At 35.3% G+C, this 17,836-nt stretch overlaps 3 protein-coding genes across 4 annotated transcripts in view; 2 read left to right on the top strand and 1 right to left on the bottom strand.

Moving 5' to 3' along the window:
• The window catches only part of LOC134743078 (calcyphosin-like protein), a 403,310-nt gene that overhangs the window by 486 nt on the left and 384,988 nt on the right, over nucleotides 1-17,836 (top strand). The window lies entirely within an intron of this gene.
• Nucleotides 1-17,836, bottom strand: part of LOC134743106 (calcium uniporter protein, mitochondrial) — a 144,734-nt gene that overhangs the window by 31,239 nt on the left and 95,659 nt on the right. The gene's annotated exons all lie outside the window — the stretch shown is intronic.
• LOC134743066 (uncharacterized) lies at nucleotides 3,377-7,881 on the top strand. The gene is made up of 3 exons (XM_063676354.1): nucleotides 3,377-3,460; nucleotides 4,090-4,987; nucleotides 6,800-7,881. Exons 1-2 carry the CDS (start codon nucleotides 3,403-3,405, stop codon nucleotides 4,980-4,982), a joined length of 951 nt encoding a protein of 316 aa, XP_063532424.1. The 5' UTR covers nucleotides 3,377-3,402; the 3' UTR covers nucleotides 4,983-4,987; nucleotides 6,800-7,881.

Below are 17,836 nucleotides of genomic sequence, written 5' to 3'. Positions count from 1 at the left end.
TAGTAAATTACTCTCCCTCTTTCACCCCTTCGAGGGATGGTTTCCGAGATAAATATCTTATGTCCTTTCCCGGCACTCCTATCTCCATACCAAATTTCATCTAAATCGGTTCAGTGGTTTAAGCGTGAAGAGGTAACAGGCAGATAGACAGAGCTACTAACGCATTTGCAATATATTATAGATAGGGAATCCTTTCGCCTAACAATTACATTAAGAAAGTAGCATAATGCGCAGTGTCGATCGACACAGATTACCCTACTGGCCACTGTGCATAACAATGACAAGAAACGTGGCGCATATGCCGTGACGACTCCGTATGTTTTCACTTTGAAGAAACAGCTTTCGACCGTTATGTATTATGTATTTTTACTAAATATGACTGAGTTCGGATAATGGATGCATGACGATTGTCTAACTCTTCTAAAATTCTATAGGTATCAAACCGTTTTTACCTTTGATACACCTCAGTAGTCATTATGGTTTTAAAAAAAATTCAACAGATTTTTATTTCCTGATTGAATTTATTTATGACATTAAACTATTTCAACTTTCAGTAGCTGCACCGTAAGAGAAAGAAATCACGAATATCTGAAGAGCGTTGAATTCTTGAGAACATTATAAAAATTAAGCTGTTATAGTTCCTGCAGTTTCCGTGTACAATAAATTTTGCGTTCACGCTTATCTATTTTTATAATTGTAAACATTTTCATGGAACCCTAAAAAGTACCGGAATTCATTCATAACAATATTTTATCTCCATGCGTTTGTTTATTCCTACGTCAGGTGGACGGTACGTCATAAAGGTATACGATAAGCGGCTCGTTGGGTCAAAACATGTTACAAGTTTTATTTCACGTTTACGAGTTGGGAAAAGACAATAAATGTGTCGGAAAAAAGAAATGGACAAAAGTAGTCTCATTTGGAGCTTTTCTCACCGACAAAAACTTCGTTAAAGTACATACCTAAATATGATAGATATTACAGATAAAGAAAGTACGGGTTGGTCGCCGTACACATAAAGCACGTAACCCCACTGATAACCGGCGAATATGCGGTTATTTTTTAGCCTGAAAACGTCACATTGTTATTTCTCAACAATGTAATTAACTGGTAACCAAAATTCTTATGATCAAGATCGATTTCTCCAGATCTGGTTTTCTGAGCACGATATTGCCGCAATGATATTTTTCTGCATCTTAGCCCGTTTTACAAATGAGTTTGGAAATAAGTCGCAATTTTTGGAAGCTAACTCTTATCACGATAGATCATATCTTCTGTAGACCATTAATAAACTAACTGCGTTGCCGCTGGTGCAAAGTTGGAAAATTGAAACAAGACCTCATACAGTATATAGCCTTGTAATTGGGTTTATGGCACATGGATCTAATAAAACAACGGGTTTGCCCAACAAAACACCCTTAAATTTCGTAATTATATTAATTATAATGAAGACCAGTTTATACATTTTAAGTTTTAATTGGGTTCCGTAAGTAATAGGTTAGGTACATCCATTAATACATTAATAATAAAAGTAGGAAAATCAAATGTCAGTTGAGTAAAAAGTAAAAAAAAATCGTCTTTATATATCCCTATTTTGAGTAAATAATAAAATAATATTGTTTTGCAATATTATGCAACATATTTACTTTAACCGGCATGTCATAATCACACAGCACAGGTGTAACAACGTTACTCATTTATGTATACTTAGATATATTTTGTCGTGAAATTTATATGCTTAATTTTCCCTAGTCTTATTATATTAAAATAAAAAAGTACTTTAAAACGATTTCATTACAATATTTCACACGCTTGGACTTCGGCAGATACCGAAGGAAGTTAGGAAATATTATGCAGTTTCAATAGTTTCATTAGACATCAAGACTTTTAAGCGCGCATGACATGTTCAAGCTACCGGCCCATATTAATATTAAAATAGTAATAACATGTAGCTGTAAGACAGCATTTTGTGCTCGTATGTTACATAAAAAACGGTATAGCTTCACATAATTACTAGCCTAAATTGATTTAGAGATGTAAAGGTGTCAGAATCATTAAAAATATAGGTATGTACAATAAAATAATAAAAACAAAATAAATAAATAGATACTTATATGGTCACCAAGTGTCCAAAACTAAAATTAAATTAAACAATAAAATCAAGCTAGAACATGATTGTCTCATAACTCTCATGTGTCAATTCTACTAGACACTAGCGTGTTAAATTCAAAATGAAAAACAATATTTATTTAACTCTAATCATACTATGGAAATCAAGCTACTGGCTTAAAGGCATCTCTATCGTTTATAATAGTTATCGTACAACGTTTTACAGTACATATGGCCCTTTAAACTTTCGACATATGCACGAAAACTGCTCTTTTACGTAGTAGTACGAGAAAGTAGCACCATATATATACTGTAAAATCATTTACAGTGTAGTACGCCTTCTTAACAAGGAGAGCGTAATGTGTGACTTAAGCTTGGTAAGTGGTAAATTCGCTATATCAGTGAGGACTTTGAAAAACGTACACAGTTCCTAACGAAAGACGTACTAACCTTACGGAGGCGGTGGGCGGACACAGCAAGTTTATGTTTGTTTTATAGTGTTAATTTGGTGAGGTTATTATCCATCACCAAATTAAACTACTATCCATTTGATATATGGGATCAATGCGCTGTAATACTTAACATATAGTGAAGTCATGTTTAGGAACCCTACCCTAGTGAAACACAAATATCAGAAGTAAGCTTAAAGGGATATTGCACTAAGGATTAATCACACAGCTCCAGAAGAATCCGGTATTTGCGCAAAAGACACTGCACTTGCGCGACTTAACTAAAAAGAGCGTGTCAAGGTAATTTTGAACACCTCACCCGCTTAGCAACTTCTGCTGCTGACTGTACAAAATAACTCAAAAATCATTTTCTCCAGCTGCTTGTAGCAATAAATTCAACGCAAAGCTCTGCATTACTGTGATGGCGTAGTACCTACCTACCTGACATACAAATATCGAGAATTGAAACCAAAGTTCCTGTAAGCTAGTGTTTTCAACATACTAGTCAATTGCGGGATTGAATCGAATATTATTCTAATTCTAAGCTGTAAGTAAGCTTCGCCATCCAGTGTTCGTCCTTTGGACTGTTATCATTTATGAATACGCGAATTGTCATTATATTCGTTGACGCCTCCTCTGTATAACTATGTAGTCATGTTTATGACGAGCCATACGACACGAAGTTTAAAGTACGAACGAAGTGTGGAAATTTTAAACTATCCACTGGTATCCCTGTTTATAGCTAGCAACACTGCGCGCCCATGTCAGCCATTATGTTTTTTCGTGCAATACGACACTACACGTTCTTTCTACGAATCCATACGAATATTTTATATTCGTAAAAATGAACAGAAGGAAATTAAGGAAATTGTTGAAAATACTCGACGACGATTCGGATGAAGGTATTTATGTAGATATCAAGAAAACTGATCGTTTTCTGTAAGTCGACCGGCAAAGGCGCCATTGTTGTTGTTGATTATTTACAATTGCGTCATATTGAAATAATACCTATGCAATGTTTTTTCTTTATCAAATATGGGATTTATTCACATGTGAACATTGCTATATACATTACAAACACGTTGCTTGCGGTATCACGGGCGGATACACGAGCAAAATTTATATTTGCACACATAGGTACCTGCTTGATTTGCCTCTGTAACGAAACAAGTATTCTCAGTATATACCTACAACAGCAGAAATTCAGAAAACATATTCTCGCGGTGCCACGGGCGGGTACACGAGATGTATTTATATTACATGCTGTTTCTTGTCACAATACAAAGCTAAAATGTAATCTTGCGGTGCTACTGTGCGAGTACACGAGATACAGGGCTTTGATATATGAGATGCCTATTATGTGCATATGGTGTCCTTTTAATAAATTATTACAAATAAGACGTATTCTCGCGGTACTACCGAGCGAGTACACGAGATATGATATTTAAGAAGTCTTTCCCGGTCCAACTGAGTGTGCTCAATAATAATTAATATCTATTTTTTTTTTTGTACATGAGTTGTATTTCCACAGCACCTCGAAATGATCGAAATAATAGAATAATAAGTTCGAGTGATGAGGATGAAGAACCACCTAAGAAAAAACGGAGGCGTATTTTGCCAATTGAAGAATCTGACGATGAACAGGCAGGTGAAGATAAAGAGAACATCTTGCAGTTAATCGGGGAGCCAGATATGAAAAAGAATGTAATTTCCATTAACCCGAAATTAGCGGAACTATGGCAAAGTATCATTCAGAAAGGATTGGATAAAGAAGGCAAAAAGAAATTGCAAGAAAAAATTCCCTCGATAGAAAACTGTTTTGTACAAGCTCCAAAACTAAACGAAGAAATTGAAATTACCTTAAATAAAAATGCCAAAACTAGGGATGAGAAATTATGTGAAAAACAAAATCAGATTGGATTGGTTATCGCTAATTTAAATAAGATATTAAAGGACCTACTAAATAAAAATGAGAAAGACTATGTGGAGCCACTGGGGGACTCTATAAGATTACTAGCAGATCTCCATTTTCTAGAAACGGAAACTAGGAAGGCAGTAATTCTACCCGGCTTAAACAAAATACTTAAGGACACCTTGGAAAAAACCCAAACTACTACTTTCCTTTTTGGAGATGACTTAAATAAAATTATAAAAAGATCCAAGGATATGGAAAAATCCATGAAAGATCTTCAACAAAATAAAAATTTAAACTACTGGAGCCCGTCCTACACCATCAACCAGACACAGGGCGGGCCGAAGAAAAATTACCTAAGCAAAATAAGAACGTACCAAAGAAATTATTACAGGACGACAGCAGCAGCAGCAGCAGTTGGTCAACCCCGGAGAGCCCAAAGGCATTGGTCACCTCGTCGTCCAGCTCGAGGGAAGCGTCACCAACTTCACCGCCGAGACCACAAGAAATAGCCGAGGTATGTGTGGCTGGACGACTTGTATATTTCTTTCACAAGTGGGCCAAAGTTATTAAAAACAAAACAGTCTTAGGATGGGTTCATAAAGGTTATGAAATACCTTTAATATCAACACCTAACCAGAAATATATACCAAAAAATGATAAGTTCACTTCTACAGAAAAACAAATAATTCATGACTCGTTAAATAAATTATTAAAATTAGGGGCAGTAAAATACTGTGAACCTGTAAATAATCAATATTTGTCAAAAATATTTTTTGTACCAAAACCAGATGGAACAGCTCGATTTATCTTGAATTTAAAATCCTTTAATAAACATGTAGTTACACAACACTTCAAAATGGAGGATATTAGAACTGCCATTAAGTTAATCAACAGGGAGTCCTACCTTGCCTCCCTAGATCTCCAGGATGCTTACTTCTGTTTAAGAATTCACACAAATTCCAAAAAGTATTTAAGATTTATTTTTGACAACAATATGTACGAATTTCAGGTTCTTCCATTTGGTCTTTCTTCGGCCCCTTATGTCTTCACCAAGTTGATAAAACCTATAATAACTTACCTCAGAGAACAAGGTCTATGTTCAGTCAATTATTTGGATGATTTTTTATTTATTGGGAACTCGCAGAGTGAATGCTCTAATAATATTTTAACCAGCCAAAACTTATTAGAATCATTGGGTTTCATAATAAATAAAGAAAAAAGTAACATATATCCCTCAAAGCAATGTAAATTTTTAGGTTTTGTTTTAGATTGTTCTAAGTATTGTGTATCATTACCAAACGAAAAACGCACCAACATATATAGTAAAATAAAATCATTCATACGTCTCAAACATACCACTATAAGATCTTTTGCATCCCTAATTGGTATTTTAATATCGATTTGCCCTGCTGTTCCATATGGCCTAATGTATACAAAACGATTGGAATGTCATAAATTTCTTCATCTTAAAAAGAATGACAATAATTTTGAGTCAAAAATGGTACTTACTTATGAAGTAAAAGAGGATTTAAAATGGTGGAAAAAACATATCTGTTTGGCTAGTAATCCTATTAGAGAAGGTATTCACAAAATTGAGATATTCACAGACTCTTCTCGGACTGGCTGGGGTATTGTATGTGGTTCTAAAAAATTACATGGTTTTTGGAATAGGGAGGATAGAAAATCACACATAAATTATTTAGAATTAAAAGCTATATATTTTGGCCTACAGTGCTTTGCTAAGGATTTAAGAAATTGTGAAATTTTATTGCGTTGTGACAACACAACTGCAATATCATACATCAATCGATATGGAGGGATTCAGCACAAACATTTAAATGATCTTACCCGTCAAATATGGAAATTTTGTGAATCAAGAAAATTATTTATATTTGCTTCTTATATAGCTTCTAAAGATAATAACATAGCAGATAAAGAGTCAAGAAATACTAACGAACAAACCGAATGGCAGCTTTGCAACAACGCATTTAACAAAATCAAATTGAAATTTGGATGTCCAACAATTGATTTATTTGCATCAAGAGAAAATGCTAAATGTAAAAGGTTTATTTCCTGGCATATTGAGCCTACTTGCTGGGCAGTAGACGCTTTTACTGTTTCATGGACAAATTTAAAATTTTATGCTTTCCCACCATTTTCTCTCATTTTAAAATGTTTAAAAAAGATTGAAACCGATAAAGCAGAAGGTATAATGGTAGTCCCTTTATGGCCTTCTCAAGCTTGGTTTTCCTATATTTATGTTTTTAAAAAGGTCACCCATATTGAAATTTTACCCAAATAGGTCATTGTTATCATCTCCTTTCAGGGACCACCACCCACTACATCAGAACCTTACACTGATTGCCGCAGTATTATCAGCAAAGTCTACTTAAGAAAAGGATTAACCCATGAATGTATCAACATAATTTTAAATTCATTATCAGATAATACAATAAAACAATATAATACATGTTTAAAACAATGGTGGGAATATTGTAGTATTCAAACAATTGACCCCTTTATAATGTCAGTTCCAAATATTCTTAGTTTTCTGACCCAGAAATTTAACAATGGTTCTGCCTATGGAACTCTTAATTCTATTAGATCAGCTTTGTCACTGCTTATGGATTGCGATTTAGGTACACATAAAGATATTAAAAGATTTTTTACTGGTATTTACAAAATGAGACCGAACAATCCAAAGTATAATGAAACCTGGAATCCAGCTTTAGTTTTAAATTATGTGTCAAATTTATATCCTAATACAGACCTTGGGTTACATAATTTGTCTAAGAAGTTAATAATTCTATTAACTCTAGTTACTGCTCATAGACTACAAACTATGTCGCTCATAAAATTAAGTAATATAAATATCACAGATGAAAATATAAAAATTAAAATATCCGACAATATTAAAACTTCAGGAAGGAACAAGTTGCAGCCATTGTTAATCATCCCATATTATAAAGAAAATTTGAGTATTTGCCCAGCTACAGCATTAAAAGACTATATTGATGTCACAAAATCATTAAGAAAATCTGATCAATTATTTGTGACAGTTAGGAAACCCCATACACCAGCTTCAACTCAAACGCTGGCAAGATGGGTTAAAGATATTTTATCTGAAGCCGGTATAGATATATCAAGATTTAGTGCTCATAGCACAAGACATGCGTCGACCAGCCACGCATATAGGAATGGGGTGAATGTTGAATATATTTTAAAAACAGCTGGGTGGACAGAATCATCTAGGTGTTTTGCTGATTTTTATAATAGACCTTTAATAGATGAAAATGTTTTTTCAACCAGCATTTTAAACAGTGTAAATTAGTTACTTTAATTCACATTTTAGAAATGCATATTATGATCATATGTGACTGTTATCAATAAATAATTAAAATATAGCAACCATGTCTTTAAACATCTACATAGTTATACAGAGGAGGCGTCAACGAATATAATTGATTGATCAAAGGAACTTACCTGTAAGTGATCTTCGATCAAAATTATATGAAGTTGACGCCTCCTCTGTGCAGTCCCTACCCCATTGTTAGTTGCTCTTTATCCCTCCCAAAAATGATTGCCTAATTTTAATTATTTTAGTACCTACTTTGAACTATAATGGCTGACATGGGCGCGCAGTGTTGCTAGCTATAAACAGGGATACCAGTGGATAGTTTAAAATTTCCACACTTCGTTCGTACTTTAAACTTCGTGTCGTATGGCTCGTCATAAACATGACTACATAGTTATACAGAGGAGGCGTCAACTTCATATAATTTTGATCGAAGATCACTTACAGGTAAGTTCCTTTGATCAATCAATTATACGCGCTATGTCGTATTCTCATATTGTAGCATTTTTCTTGCTAATCATGTAAATAGCTACATATTTAGTCACTTACGGTCGGTTACACCAAACCGTCTGTCACCGTTCGATCGTTCGCTAAATTTTATTTTATGGGAATTTTAATAGAATAAAATTCATTTATTCGTTAGCACACACAAATAGAAAATTATACAAAACAGAGAAACATAAAAAAGAAAAAGTGCCACAAAATGGCACAAATGAAAATGAATGAATGAAATGGTATTCAAGTACTCTGCTGAGTGATGTTGATCAGTCTGTTAAGTATGGTTGGTGCAACTGGCCTTTAAACGTAATATTAAAACGGATCGATATACATAGATCTGTAACAAAGTTTATTGAGATGATGGAGGCATTAACAGTAAAGACTTAACAGATTTTTATAACCCACCTGTAAATATTTATATCGCGTGTATATTATGGAACATCACGTTCATTTGTACCGAGAGAAACGCTACTATAGAACGGATAGTTATAAGAATAGTTACTGATCAAGAATTTTAACCGCAATTTCCAAACCACCAAACACTAATTAAGCACAATTATTACACATTCAGGCCTGGATCGAAACCAGGCCGCTTTGATTTACTTAGTAAATACGGCCTGTAGACTTAAATCTTCGTCTGAAGCCATAATTCTTGTTGAAGAATTGATTAAACTGAGAGACGAGCAAAGCGGTAGCGAAGGAACTAGAGCATATCACTAACTGGATGCGGTACAGCTGGAACTCCGTTATCGGCTTTTTTCCACTAGCATGGAAGATGCTGGCCGGCATTAATTGCCAATTAAATAATACCATGTTTATGTAATAGCCGGCTTGTTTACCGACCGATATGCGTAAACGATCGTATTATGCGGAAGATATGACATATATGGCAGCAGGTGAAAAAAATCACCGCCTTGTAAGGCTTAGCAAGTTCGCTCAATTATGTTGCATTGCATGAAGTAATTCTCCAGTTTATTAAACTGTTTTATTAAGTCAAACAATAATCAACACTTATTAAAGAACACTAATCCTTTCGACATTGAAGCTTGAACACCTAATTTAACTATAGTTAATGTTTCGAGGCAACATGTACGCCCACGCAACTCTTAATTGTGTGATGTCGGATACTAATAATGTGCTACTAAGGAATGCCGGCGCTTATGAAACCCTTTACCAGGCTTATACTGTGGCTCACACACGCACTTAGCAACCCTTTCAACTTTGATATTGTGTATCGAATTCCTGAAATCCCTCTCACCTCACAACAAAGCTTTGAAGCTTAATAAAGTGTCAAATGAATCAATCTAAGCCGTTTACAATACACGGTATAAATAATACTTATGTATGTACCTATGTATAAATGTATGTATGTAAACACTTTATTGTACGTAACACAGGTTAAAACATAGCCTTAGATGGTGTATCCCTACCAGTGTGCCCCGACTTCCGGTACCTTGGGTCATTGATCCAGGGCGACGGACGCATAGACCGTGACGTGAAAAATAGAATAAATGCGGGATGGATGAAATGGCGACAGGTCTCTGGAACAACTTGCGATCCACGAATGCCTCTTAAACTTAAGGGGAAAATTTACAGGACGATCGTGAGACCTGTTGTAATGTATGGATCAGAATGCTGGGCGATGAAAGTGACGGATGAAAGAAGAGTGCACGCAGCGGAAATGAGAATGTTGAGATGGATGTGTGGAGTGACTAGAAAGGATCGGATTAAGAATGAGTATATTAGGGGAAGTTTGAAAGTAGTACCAGTAACGGAGAAGATAAGAAGTAGTAGGTTAGCGTGGTATGGGCATGTGATGAGGAGGGATGAATGCCATATAGGCAAAAGAATGTTAGGGATGAATGTTGATGGACGGAGAGCGTATGGTAGACCCAAAAAGCGATGGATGGATTGTGTGAAAGAGGATATGAGAAAGAAAGGAGTGAGTGCTGAGGTGACGAAAGATAGAGGAGAATGGAAGAGAAAAACATGTTGTGCCGACCCCACATAACGTGGGATAAGGGCAGGAAGAAGAAGAGAGAAGACAGGTTAAAACACAATAAAACTAAATAGATAGAATGTACAAAGGCGGTACTATATGTATCTAGATTTATTATTATTAATTTCGTAATAATATTTACCACTAGGAGTACAGTTGTGACGACTCCATCGGTATGACCGGTGCAATAATAGTTTATTGCACCCCGCACATACTCCACTTTCCACCTTATTACATTCCACCTCAGCGCTCCATAGCCATACGGTGCCCTGTCGGATAGGTGGGAATCGGTTGTCCAGAAAGAAGTCGCGTGGCGTGAGTTCTCGAGAGTAGCTGTGTAAGCTAGCTCCAGCCCTTTGCGCCAGTGTTATTTTAAGATGTCATATAAGTCATAAGATGATGTTGATTTTTACGAAGGCCCGTCTTGGAAGATGCGAAACACCGTCTTCCGTCATTGGTCGCAGTTTTATTACGTAGGCATCTGGTTTTTCATACATTTGTTAATTTATCCTCATAAACAACGCTAAAACATTGATAAATAATTTAACTCCCAGAATATTCTAAACCACAGTAAAATAACCACATTTAGCGCTTACCCTAAAGTTTGTAATTACTAAACAATTCTAGTTACTTTCCGGAAATAGAGACGCGAATATAAATTCTGCCTCCTATTTAAGTAGATTTTTGTGTAAACATGACGGAAGCGCTAACATTTTATAGTTACCTAACATGATAATTACTTATCATTTTTTATAGATCTTCACTACAGCGATGTTTCCCAAAATAAACAGTGCACACCGCATAGTTTGCCAAAAAATACCGCTCGATAACACTAGGTCATCATAAATTTGTATCCGTTTTTATAGATTACTCAATTTGCAGTTTATCTAACCAACCGTCACAGTAAACATTAACCGCCTTTATTAAATCACTGCCTCCAATGTGGTTTCCCAACCAATAATGAGATCTGTAAAAATTTTCTTACGCATTGAATCAAATCATCAAATTTTCTTAATTTCACTTTTCGAATTAAATGATTTGAAATATAGAACAGAACAACCACCACCATTAGGTTACAGTTACTAGAATCAAAAGCATCAGTCAATGCATGCGAATACTAAATTATATTACAATAAAAATCAGCGAATATCACAGCCTGACATAGTGAAATATTTCAATTAATATGTCTAAGACTAGGATTTTCACGATTATTGCTCATCGAGCGATTAGCAATTTAAATGGCGGTCAGGGATTTTAATAGGTGTTTTTACGCGAACGCAAGCGCGGCGCAGATCGCCTCCGCGCGCGCTGTTAACCGGCGCCGCGCGCGCCACTGCCAGCGGAATAGTTATTTACGATACAAGTGCGGAAAAGAGGAAATTCGAAACGAGTGGTGATAAATTAAAACACGACCGCAGGGAGTGTTTTAAATCGACACGAGTTGCGAATTACCTATTCGCACGTGTATCGTACAACGTTTTACAGTACTTATGGCCCTTTAAATTTTCGACGTATGCACGAAAAGTACTCTTTTACGCACTAGTGCGAGAAAGTAGTACCATATGTACTGTTAAAACAGTTACTGCACAAGTGCACACTGTCCTGTGACTGAACATAAGCATTTTATGATTTTGTATTTTTGAATAATGCCCTGTAGCGCCTTTCAAACATTCCAAATCGATCATAATTTAATATTATTTTGTTATCAATCATTGATATCACTGCGGACATACTAGCCTCGTGTTTTTTTTTAACTTTAATATTTTTAGCCCGCACAGAATATTTGAAGAATATGTACACAAAATACCACTTTGACCGTTATTCGACGTGTCATAATCAAGCAAATTTAGAGGCCAACATTTTGAAAATGAAACTGAAGACAATTTTGTGTTTTTAAAGCCATAGCCGTTTATGAGTCATACAGCATTTCACCCGCTGGCACAAGGCCGCAGCCGCGCGGGCGCTGGACGCGTAAAAAAGCGCTCAGCGGACCGTGCGCCGCTCTCGCGTTTCTCCACACTACATATTTCTCGATGACACACAAGTCCAAATGGCGTCACGCTAGCTGAACTACGCAACACTAAATTGCTAGTTTATAAGAAAATCACGTATTAAAAGCAAATATTAACGCGGTTACCCGTTATCTAACGAGATCTTCAATGAAAATGAAAAGACGCTGGAATGGCAGCAAAAATTAGGATTGAAATGAGAGTCTGTTGAGGATTAATAAAATGGAGTTTGTTTCATTCCTGTTATCTTTTCCCTTTTAGTATGAGCGTGTCTGTTTTTACGGCGTGACTTCAATTACATTAATTCTGACAAACTTTTACGTAAGGCTGTTTCTTGTAAATCCCAGTTAGGCAAAACAGACAGAATTCATAATGATAAATATCCTGTAAATCAGGAAGCGTCACGTCCATTTCACGGAAATGAGTGTAACCGTAAAATCCGCTATCAGATCATTATGGCCCCATATTAATACGAAACGCGGCCTGCGGTACAACTGTCGGGAACAAATGACAGGCGTTTGAAGCCACGATCCATTTTCTGCCGTCTTTCCTCGAACTCGAACAGAAAAATTATATTCTGCTTGCGTAGGCTGACTTCAAAATTAACCTAGACAGCATAATTTAATATGCCTATCTGACGTCAAATATGTGGATCAGTCATCAAAAATCTATACATACGAGCTCCTGGCGAAACTTTACGATAAACTACTTCCAGATAACGTAGAGCCGCGGAAGATTGCAGATAAGCTGATATAAATGTAGATATTATTTCTATAAGTAATTATGTTTAGCGCTAAAAAAAAATTGACATGTAAAAGTGCCCCTGTGGCCTATTTGCTGAATAAATGTTTGATGATTTTCTAGTCCTGAAACCGAAACTACTTACCTATAGTAACAAAACAGTAAGTACGAAGCTGGAAATTTTGAGCTTAAAACAACGGATAGACCGGACGTATGTCGTATATACATTTATATTATTACAAGTTACCACAGTAATCTTCAGCGAGCTCTCAGAACACGGAGTGAACTTCTCTCTTAACAATGAAGGATCATAAAGAAAAGGAAGTTTCGCAAATCGCTGAAGGCAAAGACGCTTCGGGAGCTATCTTTATGCACGTACCATGAAAATGTACATTAATGTAGGTGCATAAAGCGGATGTAGTATATAGGTACATAATACATATTAGGGATTTGATTTTTATTAGTGATAGCATGTACATCATCCATGGCCTTAAAGTCTATTGCAGACTATAGAAACAGTGTCAGGTAGGGCGACAACATTTTCCATGGCTGTGCAGGCCAATACGGGAGCAGCAAACACGCCCACAAGCCTGGCAGGTGTACTGTGCCCGTGGCGAACAGACGTCGTTCTGACATACACATACACTAAGCTAATTGCGTTGCGATTTTTAAATGCTGAAATTTCAAGTAAGTATAATGACTGCGATTTGATAATTTTTTACAGCACCTAGGTTTTTCGATATGCCAATTCCACGTCATTCGTTTTGAACCAGCTACTGGTTCCCTTAAAGTCCAAATTAAAGTGGTGGTAAAGATTTAAGGAACCATTTTGCAGTTAAATGCAGTGGTCAGGCTTTTTACCACTGCAATCTGTGTACAAAGGATTGTAAAGCATTGTTGTGAGATTTATGGGGACTTCGCCGAACCGTGTATTGGGGTCAAGTGGGACCGCTCGTTATCTCCGTCGGTATGAGTGCGAGGATCGACGCTATAACAAGCAATCCGACTTTAGTGCATATGACAAGTGCCAAAACACAAGTCTGAATCCATCGCGCGCTATGCGATAACATGATATACAACAAAAAATACAAAAATGATGAATAATTAAAATAAAATTGTGTTAGATTATATACCGAACCGACCTAGAAGACAATTTGAACTCATATTCTGACATCAAAATTATATCTAAATGATGTCAGTCGCGCGTGCATTTTGCTCGTACTTGTCCGTACATGTATTGGCGCGAGCGAGGCGTACGGGCGACCGACATCATTTAGATATCATTTTGAAGAAGAAGAAGTTGGAATTGGCCTCCTAGTGATACCTACTCTATGAAATTTGATACTAATCTGGAGGTCTATTTAGATAGTAATTACTTGTTATCAATTTGTAATGGACGTGATCTGCCAGCTGTGTGACACTTTAGAGTTGAGCGAATGTTAACTTTTCTTTAACCAGAAATGTCACTTTTGACAGCTGACAGATCATATCCATTACAAATTAATAACAAGAAATTACGATCTGAATAGACCTCCTGCGGTGCAAAATATTATTATTTGTTATATTAATTTATTATACGGGTAGGTAATTAGTTGGAAATGAATATTAGTTTTAATTAGGTACTTATAATTTATGTTTACTATGTATATATGTATGTTTATGTTTACTAAATAAGAAAGAAACATAACACGTAAACAATAACCGACTGGATGTCCCCACTCCCACCGCCACCTATTTTTGATATTAGAATAGAATAGAATAAGATTTTATTCGTAAGCACAAACAAACAAGGCATTACATAATATAAAAGAAAACATAAAATAAGATCAGTCATAAAATAAGAAGAGTCAGGTTAGATGCTCCTGGCGCATCCTGCGCCACACCTGAATCAAGTAAGCAGATTTCTGAATGGAATACATTTTCCAATGTCGCTGATTACACATTGACCTGGCTAGCAGTCATGGCCTGCGAAAAACAATATCTTCCAACATAAGCAAACAACCCTCTTACAGCAAAACAAGTTTGTTTGAAAATAATTTGTACAGAAATTTAAAGTACCTATCCTTTTAAGCTATCTGCTATCGTCATAAATAAAGGCATACCGCTCTATGGCAAACTACTCGTATTTGCACAAAAACAAATAAAACACAGCGACCGTTTTATAGACGCTCGGAATATTTACATATTTATTACAGTGGACTGTTTCAATTTAACGTTAGCTACGACAGTTTAAAAAAATCCTTATTTCAGCTATAAAACAATCAGGAAAAATATGTTATTAAAGAAAAGTTCGAATATAATGAAACAGTATGCGTTTTCATTTCCAATGAGTCTAAATCGAAAATAATACTGAAATGTTTTTAGAATAAAAAGGAAGAAGTAAATTATACATATAGTACTTTGTAAAAATAAATTCGTCTATTTATTTCTAATGGGCGAGTCTTTCAGAGTACGTGATGTGGATATAAGGAACGAAATTTACCGTATTGCTCAGCCCCTGCATGAGAGTTTGTCTAGATATCTTTGCAGATATTTTATAGGTGAAAATAAAATTGAGAAGATATTTCAACCTATGAATTATTATCAATTATCATGTAGCTGAACAAATCCAAACAGCGAAACTTCCCTGAATTTACGTACTTTTAATTATGAGCTTACCACCATACTTCATCGTTTTTTGTGTCTAAACATTCATTTATTATTCACGCAAGTACGTACGTAACATACTGTTAAAACATTGTTTACACAGATCAACATATACGCGATTAGTAAGTAGGTAATGCCAAGTTTTTATTCCTTGTTGACAATTTGTTGATTTTATGAAGCAAATGAAAACTTCCAATTCAGTTTTCTTTGTTTTTAGTTTGATATTTGTAAATTATTTCAAAGGAAAGAATTCTGAAACTTTGTTAAAAATACTCAATTGGGTATTGGGTGGCTTGTCTCTTTTGCCGACTTTACTAGCACTTGCTACCAAAAATGAAAAATACGTTCATAAAATAATAAACTGTGCCTTTATTTCAAACCCATTAAACCCTTAAGTTTTTAGGTAATTTTACTCTTACCTTTTAGAGAATTTAGTGACTTTTCTTCAGCTCTCGGAAAATAAATAATGATTGAATTTAATCACCGGGCATTTTGGGCATAAATCACCCCACTTTGCTTTACGGCCTCCTTTAATGTGAGCATATGTGACACAGCTGTGTCACCGCAACAAGTGACGGTCGGTGACATGTGTGACACCACTAATGTCATAACATTTGATGCTTCAGTTCAGACGGTCGGATAATATAATACTCAGATTGCAGACTAGATTGACATTATTTGTGTTTTCATTTCTTGTCGTGCATGTGACTTTTTGCGTTATGAAATCACAATTTGTACCCGAGTGGTACAGTTATGATAAAAACTGAAATAATAAAAGAAAACCAACACGTAATAAAAATGTTAAAGCTCTTAATATTATTCTGAGTGCTATTAAACAGACACTGCGATCCTTAGTAGCACGTGCAGGCAGTCTTTCAGTAGTAAAAAATATGTTTGATTACATTTTTATGGGGCAATTGTACTGATAGGATTTTGTAAGAATGAAACTGTCAAAGTATTGATTCGATTTGAGAGGTACCATTTCATGTCACTGTGCGACTTAAATCGGCCATGCTACGCCGTAGCGACTCATTCTGTAGCAAAGAACAGTCGTATCGTTTTGTCACGAAACTGCATCATTCACAATGAGAAGCCACCGTGTCATGTCTATTTATCGCTACATTCGTCCACATGGCCATTAATTGATAAGCCATTTAGGGTTCAAGCTAATTGGATTGTTCAATACTTATGTTATGAAATGTCCAATGAATTAACGATTAAAGTCTGCTATTATCGCAGAACCCAGTTATGCAGTTTACAAAACTTTATAACTAACTTATTGTTAATAATAACGATGTATACACAAAAATGTAATACACGTTTGAACTTCTAAGCTAATAGAAATAGATATATCGCCATTTATTACCAGCGAAACCGACCGACCCGGATCCCTAACATTAAACAACAATGTTGGTTTGTCCTAATTACTACAAGTATACACGGGAAAAGTTTAGTTAGGCAACAGAGCAGTTAACTGTTTTCCGGGAATATTAGAACAAAGTAATGTAGCTACCTACCTCAGTATTTGTAAAACAAGTATAATTTTCAAGACTTGTATAATTTTCTAAGACTCTATAACTACTTACAAACGAAAACTAAGATTAAAAGGAAATTGCTGATAGTTTTATTTTATTTTAAGAAAGATCATGCACAGTTGCACACTATACTTAATTTGAATAAAATATCATTATGTAGGTAGCTACATTTAACGTAGCCAGACATGTAGCGCCACATCTTTGTTACCGTACCTTTTTTTAAATTTTATTGTAAATATCTTATTATAAAGTTAGACATTTCTATAATTAAGCAATTCATTATTATTTATTTCTTTAACCCTTCTTTTTTCTTAAATTGTTCAAATAATAAGACTAAGATGATATCTATATATTAATGACGATTAAAAAGTGCTTGTTGCTAGGCCTACTTGAATAAAGAATATTTTAACATAGCATTAAGGATGTGTTGCAATATATTAGGCACTTTGACTGATTCTATACATTTCATAACGACTGTACGAGTACCATCCAATCATCTCTACTAATGTAATATTATATTATAAACGCTAAGTACCTGATTTTTTCATGGAAAAAGCTTTAGCTCTTATAATGGAAAATA

This window comes from Cydia strobilella, chromosome 7, assembly GCF_947568885.1.
Source record: "Cydia strobilella chromosome 7, ilCydStro3.1, whole genome shotgun sequence".
Taxonomy (NCBI): Eukaryota; Metazoa; Arthropoda; class Insecta; order Lepidoptera; family Tortricidae; genus Cydia; species Cydia strobilella.
The sequence above is the reverse complement of the archived record's forward strand: the minus strand, read 5'-3'. Positions and strand labels throughout refer to the sequence as shown.